Source organism: Eptesicus fuscus, chromosome 14, assembly GCF_027574615.1.
Source record: "Eptesicus fuscus isolate TK198812 chromosome 14, DD_ASM_mEF_20220401, whole genome shotgun sequence".
Taxonomy (NCBI): domain Eukaryota; kingdom Metazoa; phylum Chordata; class Mammalia; order Chiroptera; family Vespertilionidae; genus Eptesicus; species Eptesicus fuscus.
In genome coordinates, this window is record NC_072486.1 from 19334852 (window position 1) to 19348912 (window position 14061).

The following is a 14061-nucleotide window of genomic DNA, read 5'->3' on the forward strand; positions in this document are numbered from 1 at the left end:
AATCAGGCAGGCAGGCTGAGGTGGCCAGGGGCAATCAGGCTGGCAGGGGAGAGTAGTTAGGGCCAATCAGGCTGCAGGGAAGCAGTTAAAGGCATCAGGCAGGCAGGCAGAGGGGTTAGCATAATGCTCTCTAGGTCCATTTTTGCTGTTGCAGAGTAAATAACACCTAATAGTAAAAGTTCTTTCTATTAGTGTTATTTATGCATGAGGTCAACCAAAGAACTCATGCATATATGCATAACCCATAGTCACAGTCAATAGGGTGGTGAAGGCTTGGGGGGCTGAGGGGGCTAGGAGAGGGCAATGCGGGAAAAAGGGACATACGTAATACTTTCAACAATAAAGATTTATTTAAAAATATCATCATGAACTTTAAAACAACCAAGAATAAATCTAATAAAATATATGCAAGAGTTATAAGCAGAAAATTAAAACCTTTATTGAAAGTTATTAAAGGATATCTAAATAAATTGAACAACTCTATATTCATGGATGAGTGAATTTAATTTATATTATACAGGTCTTATTTCTCCCAAAATTGATCTATAGGATTAATGTAAATTACAATCAAAATTATGATTAAAATTTTTATTTTATTTTAATGGATATGTTAACTTTAAAATGCATATAGAAATGCAGAGAAGGAATAATATCTTAGATTCTTCATGGTATGTGAGATATAGATATACTATAAAGCTATAGTAATTACAAGATTGTGTTACTAGTACAGTGAAGAACAAATGCATGAATAAAATAGAATATACAGTCCAAAGAGAAGTATGCTCATATATATAAATTTTACTTATGACGGAGTTTGCCTGGTAGAAAGTTGAATTATCCACTAGCAAAAAGATGAATTAAAATTTGTACACAACAGCAATAAAGGAAGGAAGAAAGAAAGAGAAGGAAATTGTGAATAAGAGAGCAGAGGGTGGGGAAAGAGAATAAAAGTATCCCTACCTGACACTACTACAATAGAATTTTATAAATTTTACAATATAATATTTATATATTTTATATAACAATGCAATATAATATATAAACTATTATACAGTTTTACATGGTGGTGTGAGACAGGGATTATGGATATCATTGTATATATATCAATATGTGATAATAGACTATAATTCCTTTCTCATACCACCACATAAAAGTCAAACATGTTCCCAGCCAGTGTTGCTCAGTGGTTGAGTGTCGACCTATAAACCAGGAGGTCATGGTTCAATTCCATATCTAGCTTGCAGGTTCCATCCCCAGTAGGGGGCCTGCAGGAAGTAGCCCATCAGTGATTATCTCTCATCATTGATGTTTCTATCTCTTTCTTCTTCCTTCCTCTCTGAAGTCAATAAAACTATATTAAAAAAAAAAGTCAAACTAAAATTTTAATAGTATATGTGAATTTTCTTCTGACCATTGAGTCAGTAGTTTTCTTACACACAAAACAGACTAAAGTGCTAGCCACTTACTAAAGGTTGATACATTGGAATACGTTAAAACTAAATCTTCTAAAATATTAAAGCAAAACAAATCTTTCAACTTCTAGAAGATATTTCCAAAAATTGGATCAAAATTAATAACAAATAAAAGAATTTTTATAGATCAACAAGTGAAAAATAGTATAGAAAAGAGACAAACAATATGAGCAGGAATTTTACAAAGGAGGAGACATAGGGAATTGGGAAGTATCTTCTATTATAATAAAAGCATAACATGCTAATTAGCCTGGACAGCCGAATGACCTTCCGAACGTCATTCCAGATGTTCTTCCAGATGAATCCACAGTGGCAGGGGCCAAGGCAGAGGCAGTTAGGGGTGATCAGGCAGGCAGGTGAGTGGTTAGGGGTGATTAGGCAGGCAGACAGAGTGGTTAGGGGCGATCAGGGAGGCAGGCAGGTGAGTAGTTAGGAGCCAGCGGTCCCAGATTGGGAGAGGAATGTCCGCCTGCCAGTTTAGGTCTGATCCTGGTATTGGGCCTAAACCAGCAGTCGGACATCCCCTGACGGGTCCTGGATTGCAAGAGGGTACAAGCCAGGCTGAGTTCCACCACCCCTCCCCTCCCCCGTACATAAATTTCAGGCACTGGTCCTCTAGTAATATTATAAATGTTAGAGAATATAGGCTCTGTCTAATCTTTATGTTGCTAATGAACATATTCACTGGTACAACTTATTTTTGGAAACAAAAGTTGCATATATGTTAATTCTATTTGAAAGTAGCCACAGCCCATGACCAGTAGAAGGCATGTCCAATAATGCAGTTTTTATAATAATACTAGAGGCCCGATGCACAAAATTTGTGCAAGAGTAGGCCTTCCTTCCCCCGGCTGCCGGCACTGGCTTCCCTCTGGCACTCTGGACCCGAGCTTCCCTCGCAGCCCTGGCTTCCTCTGGTCTAATTAGCATATTACACTTTTATTATTATAATATAAAACTAACCACTTTTCAGAAAGCATATTCACAGAAATTGCATTTATCAGTAGAAATCAAATAATTTGAACTGCATGTGGAGAGATCTTCCACCTAATTAAATTTTATTAACAATGCTTAGTAGCTAAATCATAATGCAAACAATATGTTGTTTATGGCATGCACATGATAACCCATACTTATGAATAGTGCTCATGTTTGTGAATGATAAGGTGGGGTGCTATAGGAAATGAGCATAGAGGTATATGTAAATTATCAAAAATGTTCCACTCTTGGGGTGGGCAATTGGTGTTTATATTATAATATAAGTATTTATATTATACATAATATAGGTGTTTATATTACACATAATACATATTATGTAATATAAGCAAACGAATTGGTCATAGACTAGAAGAAAATACTGCAACATATCTAACAAAAGGTAAATATTCACAGTATAATAATAAGGAAATACATGAAAATTTTATGTTCTAAATATTCATGGTTCTTATCAAATATTTAATTAATTTTTATACATTTCTTTTTATGCATTATTTGTATTACTGTAACAAAATGTTTTTATTGATGATAATTTAAGTGAAAATATTCCTCATAGTATGTAGAGTTTATAAGATAATGAATGAGAACTCAATGGAAAAGGGGCAAGACTTTGAAGATGAAGTTCACTGAAGAAGTCACATCTATTAAACCTACAAAAATATACTCAACCCATTATAAAGAGGGATGTGTGATTTTACAGTCTTTAGCATGATCCTCTCTTTTGCTATTATTAAAGAAATGTCACAAACTTGTTTATATGCCATGCTTCCTAGTTACAAGAAATGGACACTTACATCTATAATGGGAGCCATTTAGAGGGTCATATGAACTTTTCCTTTCTAGAAGAATAGCCTTCAAAACATTCACATTTTCATATAAATGTGCTTAAAAATAATGTTAGCTTCAATACCTACTTTTTTTGTAACAGTGAAACAGTAGAAAGAGGTAGTTTAAAAGAACATAAAGATGCTTTAAGTCATGGAATGTATGTACTACCTACATAATATATTCTCTTATTATTAATCATGAGGCAACACTGTGTACTGACACAGAAAGATGTTTTGGAATTTTCTAAGTAAAAAAAAAATGCACACAAATCAATTAACAAGACATATAGCATAATCCCATTTGTGTTAAAATATGCATATAATTTATATGTGCATTTATATATAAGTAAATATACATAAAATATTCTATTCTATTCTATTCTATTCTATTCTATTCTTTTCTTACCAGTGGTTATCTCTGGGACAAGGGAAGTACAGAGATACATTCCAAATATTTATGTCCTGTTTCAATTCTATTATTGCAAGAAAATGGCATATATGATTAAATAACTGGCTGCATTACTTGCCTTAATTAATTCCCCAAAAGCAGGTTGCATTAATGGCATGCTTCATGCAGTAGCAGCAGAAGCAGTGGGCATTTATTTCAGCTGACCCAGCAATTAGGCTTGAGTGTTTCTGGAAACCAAACATGGTGGGCCAGGTCAAGATCATCCAAAGAATATATATGCATTCATATAAAAATATGCATAGCCCAAAGACACAGGCAATAATGTGGTGAATGCTTAAAAGGTGGCAGGATGGAGGGTGGCAAAAGGTGTGTGGGGGGGAGTGGAATGGGAGACATCTGTAAAAGAGTAAAAAATGAATAAATAAAAGGAGAAGCTTGCCTCCTATTTGCAGATTTTAAGTCAGAAGGAAACACTGAAATAGTTGGCTAGAACCTCAAAAGCAGCCTGTTCAGTTTCTCCCAGGAATGGAGAACACAGAATTCTCTCAAAGACATATTCACTGGCAAAATAGTCACATTTATATAATTGTTCAAGAGAATTTTTGGTTCATAAGTATTATGACATGAAATACTGTAGTATATGTCACTTTGGATTATGTAAACTGCAGATCACATCTGGGAGGTTTCTTAATAAAAATTGTCATTTCTAATTTTTTAAACTTTAGAGTTAACCAAAAAAGAATATATATTATAGAATCTAGTATATATAATTAAAATATATTTAAATTAAGACCTGTTAATACTTTTAGAATTGTATTCTAGATAATAATTTAATATTTTTTCAATAAAATCATTGAGAATTTACAGTTTTCAAGAAATAAAAATACTTTTATTAGATGAAATTCTAAGAATACAAAAGTCCTAGTTTTAAATATCAATTATGTGCAATGACATGCTTATTTTTCAGGTTGAACTTTTTCCGTGATGTTTCTGACTTCAGAGTGTTGGCCTGTGGCGGAGATGGAACTGTGGGGTGGATTTTGGACTGCATAGGTAATGAAGACCCATATTTAACGTGGCTGGGGTGAGAGTGGTAACCTTAAATTCTGTGTATTTTATTAATGCATTGATATGTTTGGATGCTGCTGAGATATAATTGAGCATGTTGCATACTATTTACTGGTTTAATTTATTATACTATATTATAAAATTTTAATTGACAGAATAACTTACAAGTATATGGAAATACTCCCTTTCTAATCCATTTCTCATGGAATTGACTAAACCTTCAGAGTTATTTTTTAAATGAGGTTCCATTCGTTCCTTTGTCCTAGGCAGGGAGCCAAAGGGGATTTTAGCATTTGTGATCAAGTTTATGTCAAATAGATGTACTCATTTGGTGTAAGCATGAAAACTCAATACCTTACCCTCTGTACACATTCCTCATCAATCATATATATATATATAAACCCTAATATGCAAATAGAGCGAATGGCCGAACAACCAAACAACTGGTTGCTATGACGTACGCTGACCACCAGGGGGTGTGCAGAACATGGCGGGCATTGGCCATGGCGGGATGGTGGAGCAGGTGAACTGGGGCACCAGTTGCTGTCATCGGGCCAAGCCTCTGGTGGTTAATGAAAATTCTTTGCTCCTATGCTGCGGTCCCGCTCGGTGGTCCCACCTACTGCCAGTGCCTGCCTCACTTGCACCCACTGCCGGTGCCCAGCACCAGCCCCCGGCACCAGCCCCGATCATTCGGTGCCGTCAGCAGGTGCGAGTGGCGGCTGCCGGCCCCGATCACCCCTCAAGGCTTCTCCAACTCCCCCTTCTCCTGAGGGGCGATCAGGGCTGGCAGCCGCCTCTTGCACCCACTGCTGGTGATGGCCCCATTCGTACATGCAGCCAGGGGGACTCTATGGCTCAAAGAAGTTAAAACATTGAGTAAAGTCTTTTAACTGTGATAAGAACTGGGATAAGAACCCACACTTCAAATTTATTTTATACTAGAGGCCTGATGCACGAAATTCATGCAAGGGCCTGACCCCGTCCCCCGCCTGCCACTGCCGGGGACCTCGGCCTCGGCCTCCGCACACTGTGGCTTTGTCCAGAATGTCTGGAAGGATGTTCGGTCTAATTAGCATATTATGCTTTTATTATTATAGATTGCATCTCTGTTCAAATTTTAAAAGCTTGATTTTTATAAGCAAACAAATCAGATACATGATTGAGAAAAACTTGCTATATTCAGAAAAAAAAGGATTTTGGATAGACAATCAACTGTCAGAACTGATTACTGCTCAGTAAACTAGATCATGAACTGGCCTTTATGGGAAGGTAAATTTAATACAAATATTCACTTCTTATTTCCTATTTCAGTTACTGCATGGCCAAGTCTTTTTAAAAACTAGGTCCTTTCACAAAAAGGAAAGAATTGATTCAAATAAATATAACTATATGTATGAATTGAAGCAAACTTTTATATAATCAGTGCAGGTGAGAATATTCTACCTTTTTATACATGTGGAAATACTTAAATTAAAAATGAATACAAGTTGTTAGTACACATTTGGTAAGCATCTAACAACTTTAATCTAGTAACAATGTAAAAAAAAGCAGTAACTAGTATTAACATGTCATATTTAAGGAGAAAGCCAGGATTCAATAATTGTAAAAATCAAAGAGGTGCTCGAATAGTTTTTGAGAACTTGTAAGAACTTTCGAGTGAAAAGAGTAGGATATCATTGGTTTGTTTTAATCCTCAAAATCTAAGCTTTAGCTATAAACTGTGGTACATCCCTAAATGCTCTATTTCCTCCCTATTCTTACACACTGTGTGCTGACTTGGAGTGGCTGAGAAGAGAGAAAAAGCAAAGTAATATGTGATTGTGAGATTCATTCAAAGCATATGATGACTCAGACAAATATATACGGACTTTCACTGGCAGAGACCTCAGGGTTTGTGAAGCTCCTATGTTTACTCTGGCACAAAGCAGCCCCCTGGGTGGGCACCACACGCATTGTTTGCACTTTACTAGCTTTTAGAATTCAACGTTTTCAAAATATTTTATTCCTTAAAGTAAAATGTACCTTGAATTGATATTGCAAAATAACTTTATATAGGACCCTATCCCTCTACTCTGGTGGCACCCCATATGTATATGCCTACACTATATATGCATACCTGAGATTTTATTTTTTTAAGATTGAAGCCTTTTATTACATTTTTCAATTATAGTTGACATTGAATACTATTTCACATTTGTTTTCAGTGTCCAGCATAGTGGTTACACATTCATATAATTTATGAAGTGATCACCTCAGTAAGTCTAGTACCCTCCTGGCACAATACACAGATGTTACAATATTATTTACTATATTTCCCAAGCTGTATTTTACATCCCCGAGTTTATTTATAACGACCAATTTGTACTTTTTAATCACTTAACCTTTTCCACCTCGTCCCCCAACCTCTTCCTATCTGGTGACCATCAGTTTGTTCTCTGTATCTGAGTCTGTTTCTGTTTAATTTGTTTATTTACTTTGTTCTTTATATTCCATATGTAAGTGAAATCATATGGCATTTGTTTTTATCTAACTTATTTCAATGGAGTTAAACTCAACTTAAACCACGATTTTTAACTGGATTGGGATATTTACAAAGCTTTCCTCATGTATGAGACTTGAAAATTCCTGTCACTTGGTGAATAATGTTATTTTTGTGAGTTTTATAAATTGCTACAAATTCATAGAGATTAATCATAATTTATGACTGTATAAATCTATAAAATATAACTTTCTCTGCTCATAAGTACCTAGTGAAATGCTTTCATTTCATGCCAACCTATCTTTTTTTACTGTTGTTCTATCTATGATCAAAACTTTAATTTGTTTTGCTTTTTCCATTCCACAGAAAAGGCTAATGTAGTCAAGCATCCCCCAGTTGCCATTCTGCCCCTTGGGACCGGTAATGATCTAGCAAGATGCCTGCGATGGGGAGGAGGTAAAACAGCTTTAACAACAATGAAAATCTTAGTAACATAGAAATAGAGTACAGAACACGCCCCCTTCCATATCCAGCGTTTCTTTATTGCATGACAACTGCCATGTGATTTTACCAAATATAATTGCCGTCGATATGTAGTATATGATTTTGAACAATAGTCTGGGGTAGAAAAACAAATAGTGGCCCGAGAGTTAGACTGTAAGTGTGGGGCTTTAGTGTGATACTATTTATAGACTTCAGTGGGCATGTAAACTTCCTGACCTCTGTGGTATAGGGGTTTCTAATGTAAGAAACAAGATAGGCATGAATTAACTCTAAAGTAATATTCAGATTTTTAATTTCTGAGTTGTGTGCTAAAGGGACAAACTAAGGAAAACATCTAAAGGCTAATGAATGACTTGTCCAGGAATGAACATATATTTTGAAACCCACTTTACAGCAGGCAGTGTGTTCTGTACTGGGATACAGGGTCAAGAATAGAAAATAAAGGCTGTATTCAAAAGGGTCTTAAATTCTAGTGGCACATCATGTCCTATGAAAACAGATAACCAGCATAATGAAAGGACTCATCCCCGCAATGACAAGATGACATAGGGAGAGTTGTAATGGAGGGATAATGACAGAACCATATAGACCTGGGAATGGACCTTTTAGGCAAAGGAACATTAAGTTCAAAGTACCCGAGAGGTAGGAAGCCACTTGACATATTTAAGGAACTCTAAGTGAAATAATATATGTGGGACAGTGTGAATAAAGGGAGAATACTTCAAGGTGAAGTCTTAAAATGTTTTCAAGTGTCATTAATAGGCTATAATTAACTGATGATACCAAAGTAAACCAGATTTTGCTAAAGCAGCAAGAATTGAATACTAAGTTTAGCATCATAAACTCAGAGATGTTTGAAAAGTGTCTACTAAGACAGCATGAATCAGAAACCCATGGGGATCTTGTTAAAAATATAGTGACCTATACTCACCCCAAATATGCTGAATAGAAATCTCTGGGGATGGGACCTACACAGATGGTTTTCTTTTTAAACAAACTCCCTAAGTTACTGATTTGCAACAAAATTTGAGAAGAATTGTATTTAGCTTAAGAACGAATCACACTCAAATGCATAAATATAGCTTTTGAATTTTTTTCCTCAATATAATGTTTTTTTTAAATAGGTTATGAAGGTGAAAATCTGATGAAAATCCTAAAAGACATTGAAAACAGCACAGAAATCATGTTAGACAGGTGGATGTTTGAGGTCATACCTAATGACAAAGATGAAAAAGGAGACCCAGTGCCTTACAGTATCATCAATAACTACTTTTCCATTGGTGTGGTAAGTTTTCCACTAAATGCGATTTTTTACCAATCCTGGATAATCTCTGTCTGTAAACCTTACATTATGAAGATTTACTGATTATAAATAATTTATTTTATCTTAGTGTCAGCAAAACACCTCTTCTAATGGGTAATAATAAAGATTATGAATTTATTTAGAGTATCAGCAATAGATAAATGTTTCATGTGCTAAAGGAAAGAAACTATTATTTTGTAATTGGTTTAACCATTTGTGTTACTAAAGTGTAGGTTAGAATGGTTTATGATAAGGGTTTAGTTATAAGTTTTAGAGTAATTTAGTGAAAATATGAAAACAATTCATCAAATTGCATCCTATTTTCAGGTCTGCATTATAATACCATAACCTACTATAGACATTATGTTTCATTTATGGTTAGGTCTGAAATCTAAAAAAAAAAATGTTTCTACTATTGTCAAGTGTTTAATAAGTCAAAAGATTAACTTTTTATTTAATTACTTGAAAACCCTAGACTGAAAGTAAAATGTCATTTGGAATTTGAGTTATTAAAATTTTAATTCTTAAGGAATGTAACAGTGATTTCAAATCATTATGAATTCTAAAATGTATATTGTCTACAGCATTCCATTTCATTCAATATGTTATGCAATATTATCTTATGACATAGGCATGTGCATGAGCACGTGAACACACATACACACTCCACTAGTAGACTATACAGAGCATTGATTGAGTCTATGGAATTAAGAGTAAAGCCATTTGGGTAAGAGTTCTTTAGCAAATATATATATATATATATATATATATATATATATATAAAAAAATATTTTTATAGATTTCAAATATATATATATATAAATATTTTTATAGATTTCAGAGAAGAAGGGAGAGGAAGAGATAGAGACATCAAAGATGAAAGAGAATCCCCTACTGGGGATCCAGCCAGCAACCTGGGCATGTGATCTGACCAGGATTTGAACCGAGACCTCGGTTGATACTTAACCACTGAGCCACACCAGCCAGGGCTTTAGCAAATATTTATATTCTGTGTATCATTCATTTATCTGTTTCATAATGGTTTTTTTTCTCTCAGTTATAAATAATGATTATATATTTAAAAGCCTCAAATGATGATTAATAAAGGCTAAATATACAATCATTACTAATATCAGAAATGATTCTTAATACTTGTGAGGAAAATGTAATGCATCTTGATCAATAAAAGTCCTTCTACTTATATTTGATATTAATATAAAATTATTTTAACAGATTTATATTTTATATCAATATAAACTTTTTTTTAGCTTTTAAAAGTAATAAGGTTTACTGACTTAAGTAAACAGTTTAATTATTTTAATAAGCCTATCAATTTTTAGAGCATTTTTATCATTAAAACAAGAATCTTTATGCTTATTTGCAGTAAATTCTGGTTCCTTTTCCTAGCTCCAAGCAGTAATCATTCTTTCTGCCTCTAAGATTTGCCTTACATGGATATTTTATATAGAAGAAATTATACAATACAGTCTTTTGCATCTGGCATCTTTCATGTCACGTTTTTGAGGTTTGCCAATATGAACTGCATGAATACTGTTTTCCTTTTTATTGCTGGGCAGTATCCCACTGTATGGATATTTCACATATGGCTTATACATTTACCAGTTGATGAACATGGAAAGTGTTTCCAGTCTTTGTATATTATGAATAATGCCATTCTTTTGAGTCCTTTTAGTGAATTTTTTGTTTTAGCTATAGTACTTTTGAACTCCAGAATTTCCATTTGATTCTCTCTTTATAATTTTTATATCTTCAGGAAATATTTTATATTTGAAGTCATCTTTGTGGTGTTTTCCTTTGCTTTTTTTTTTTTTTAAATGTGGTTTACTTTAGTTCTTATGACATGTTTATAATAGCTGTTTTGAAGTCTTTGTCTGATAAGCCCAATATATGAACACTATTAGAGAATTTGATAACATTTTGGCCCCATCAGTGATATTGTTTTTTTTCCAAAGTACATGTCACACTGCTATTCCTCTGCATGTCTGACATGTTTTGCTGGAAACTAGATTTTATTTTATATAAGATATTGTGCAACTCTGGAATTGGATCCTTCCATAGAGGTTCTAGTTATTCCTGTGTTTCTTTAGTGACTTGCCTGCACTAATTATGTAGCAACTTTCTTCCTGTGGTGGATGGATAGGGATGCCTCAGTGTTTTGTGTGTTTTTATTATTTAATTTTTGTTTTTATTTTAATTCTGGCTTCCTAAAAATCACTCCTGTGCCAGCTGATTAACCAGAGTTTATGCTGGAAAATGTAGAGCCAGTAAGTGTTTACCCCTTTGCCATTGGATCTGTGTGTTCATTGGGAAGCACATAAAATCTTCAGGCACTTAATCATTTGATTCAGCTTTTTAATATCTCCTGGCCCTTCTTTTGTCTCTTCTGTTAATATACAATGTCTCTCATTTAGCCAAATAAATGTCAATAACAAGGGCCCTCTTTGGTCTTTCATGAACATGAATGCAGCTACACCTGCATATGGTCTTTCAGACAGCCAGGGATTTGCGGAAATTTATCAAGGCCCATTAGGGCTATCTCATTCTAAGATCTCCTGCTGAATTTCTGGCTAGTTGGCTGGTTAGTTGCTTGCCCTAATCAATTTTTCAAAGATAGCTGAGCTCTGATACTGGTCTTCTTGTTCATTTGATACAGAAATCTTTACTGTTCTAGATCACTCTTTGGGCCATGGAATTTTTCTTGCTTGCACTCCAAATTAAGTGAGCTTCACTGAGTAATTTGCTATATGCCTTAGGTTAATTTAGGAATTTCTGTTGTGGTGCTCAAAAGAGGATAATTTCCCCACCGCCACAAGAGACATTCGGCAATATTTGAACACACATTTGATTGTCATACTGAGAAGGGATTGCTTCGACAATTAATGGATAGAAACTGGGGGAGCTGCTATATAATCTGGGTTCAGGAAAAGTCCCAAAAATATACAAGAGAGAATGTTACAGCTCAAAATGTCAAAAGTGCTGAGGTTAAGATTCCCTGACATCAATAAAGAGAAAAATTAAATGAAAAACTCAAGGAGAAATAGCAAAAACCCAAAGAAGTGTAAAGCACAGCTATAATAAAAATAAAACAGGAAATATAGCAGAGAATAACAAAACAAAACAAAAAATCAAGAATCTTATAACAGGAAATATAGCAGAGAATAACAAAACAAAACAAAAAATCAAGAATCTTAGTAAAACCCAAAACTGGATTATTGAAAAGAGTTAATCAGATGCTTTACAAACTTAATTTTATAACAATATTGCACAGAGAATTGCAAATAAACAATAAAGAGTGAAAAACAAAAAAAAATCCATAAACATAAAAAAGTAATATCTCAACTGAAAATATATGAGGACTAAATATGGGAGTGTAGCAAAGTTGAGAAATCTAATATCAGCTTAAATATTCAATGTTATTCCATTATATCAACAATGAATTTAAAAAACAACAAAAGTTAAAAAGTATATAGAAATTAATAAAGAATATACAAGACCTACATATAGAAAATGTTAAAACTTTCTAGAAAGACAAAATATCAGAATACATTGAGACTCTTTATTTTAAGGTGGGATAGCTTAATATGCAAATTAATGTATACATGTAATCTATAATTAATCAAGATTAGAGATTAATTTTATGACAAACTTATTCCAAAAAATAAATGACAAAATAGGTACATTGATTTTAATAAAGGAAAATAAGAAGAATTGTTTTACCAAATTAGACATGCTACCAATGGATTGGATTTTTACAATAGAATGGTACTATGAAAGGATAAATGAAAGAGTCAGTGGAAAAGCAGAGAGACACATATTGAAACTCAGTGTAGGAGTGGCCAAAAACTCATTAGAGAAATGACAAATTGCTAACTGATAGTGTTTAAAAACTAGCTTCTTAGGAGGAGAAAATTGTGTTAGAACTCTCTTATATTGCATAGGCAATTACTAGATATATTTAAATACTAAATTTGAAATACAACATTTAGGACTTAAAAAAATAATATGTAGTAGGATATACTTATGGCTTTGAGGTAGAACAAAACTAATTAAATAAGGTAGATTTTGAGTCCTATTTCATTTATCTTGGAGCCTCTTTCACTGAGTAACATGTGAAGAGCCTATTTCTCTGCAATTGTTGCCTGTGCCTCAGTAGGACACAGGCTCAACACTCAAGGTCACAGTCATTGCAATAAACCTTACAGAGATTTCAAGCTTTGTCTCTACTCAGCAAGGCCACCTTCTACTCAGCAACTTGTATTCCTCTACCCCAGTCAGTAAATCCAAAAAAACAATGAAATAAAAGGAATCATCTATATGCCTTCTCTAGATCCTGCAAAACCTGGCTGGAGGCTGATTGTCTCCTGTGTATTTTGCCTAGGGCGCTGCCTGAAATGCTTAAATTTTGGGGCCTCCCTACAGTCCCCCAGAGTTGAGCCAGCTGGCTGCAGATGCTCGCCCACTCAGGAGGACTCAGGGGAATGCACTGGGAGCCAGCCCTGGTGTGGGAGCGGGGGTGAGGCGCTCAAATCATTGGGGTCCTCTTGGGTCAGTTGAGGCAGGGTCCTAGTTGAGGCATGCCAAGCAGCTTGTGGATGGGCCTCCTGATGGAGTCTGTGGAGGGGTCTGTACAAAGCACCTCCCTTCAGTGAGTTCCAAGCCTTTAGTGCTGAGAGTCCGGGCCTCTCCGACCAGCTCCCAGTCTCTCCTAACCCTTCAGCTGTATGAGCCCCACCTGCAGCATTCTGGCCAAGGCTAGAAATAGCCGCCTCTTAGGCAAGTCCTGCAAGGTTTGGGAAAGTGATCGCTCACTCAGGATACTCTCACCCTCTTAGGTTGCAGAAATGTCTGGCTGAGGGGGTCTCTCTGGGCACTGAGCTGTGCCACCTTGGGGAAGGGGTGCCCCATGCAAAGTGAAAGTGCTCTCTTTCTCTCTTCAATGCATCTATGCTCGGATATTTTTTGTTGCTCCAGCCATAAGT

At 34.9% G+C, this 14061-nt stretch overlaps 1 protein-coding gene across 6 annotated transcripts in view; it reads left to right on the forward strand.

Annotated features, from left to right (window-relative positions):
- The window catches only part of DGKB (diacylglycerol kinase beta), a 467640-nt gene that overhangs the window by 156594 nt on the left and 296985 nt on the right, over nt 1–14061 (forward strand). For all 6 annotated transcript variants that reach the window (XM_054726080.1, XM_054726077.1, XM_054726078.1 and 3 more), the window contains 3 exons: nt 4672–4757; nt 7621–7710; nt 8883–9043. In XM_054726080.1, coding sequence (XP_054582055.1) covers nt 4672–4757; nt 7621–7710; nt 8883–9043 — 337 coding nt within the window. The remainder of the gene's footprint in view (nt 1–4671; nt 4758–7620; nt 7711–8882; nt 9044–14061) is intronic.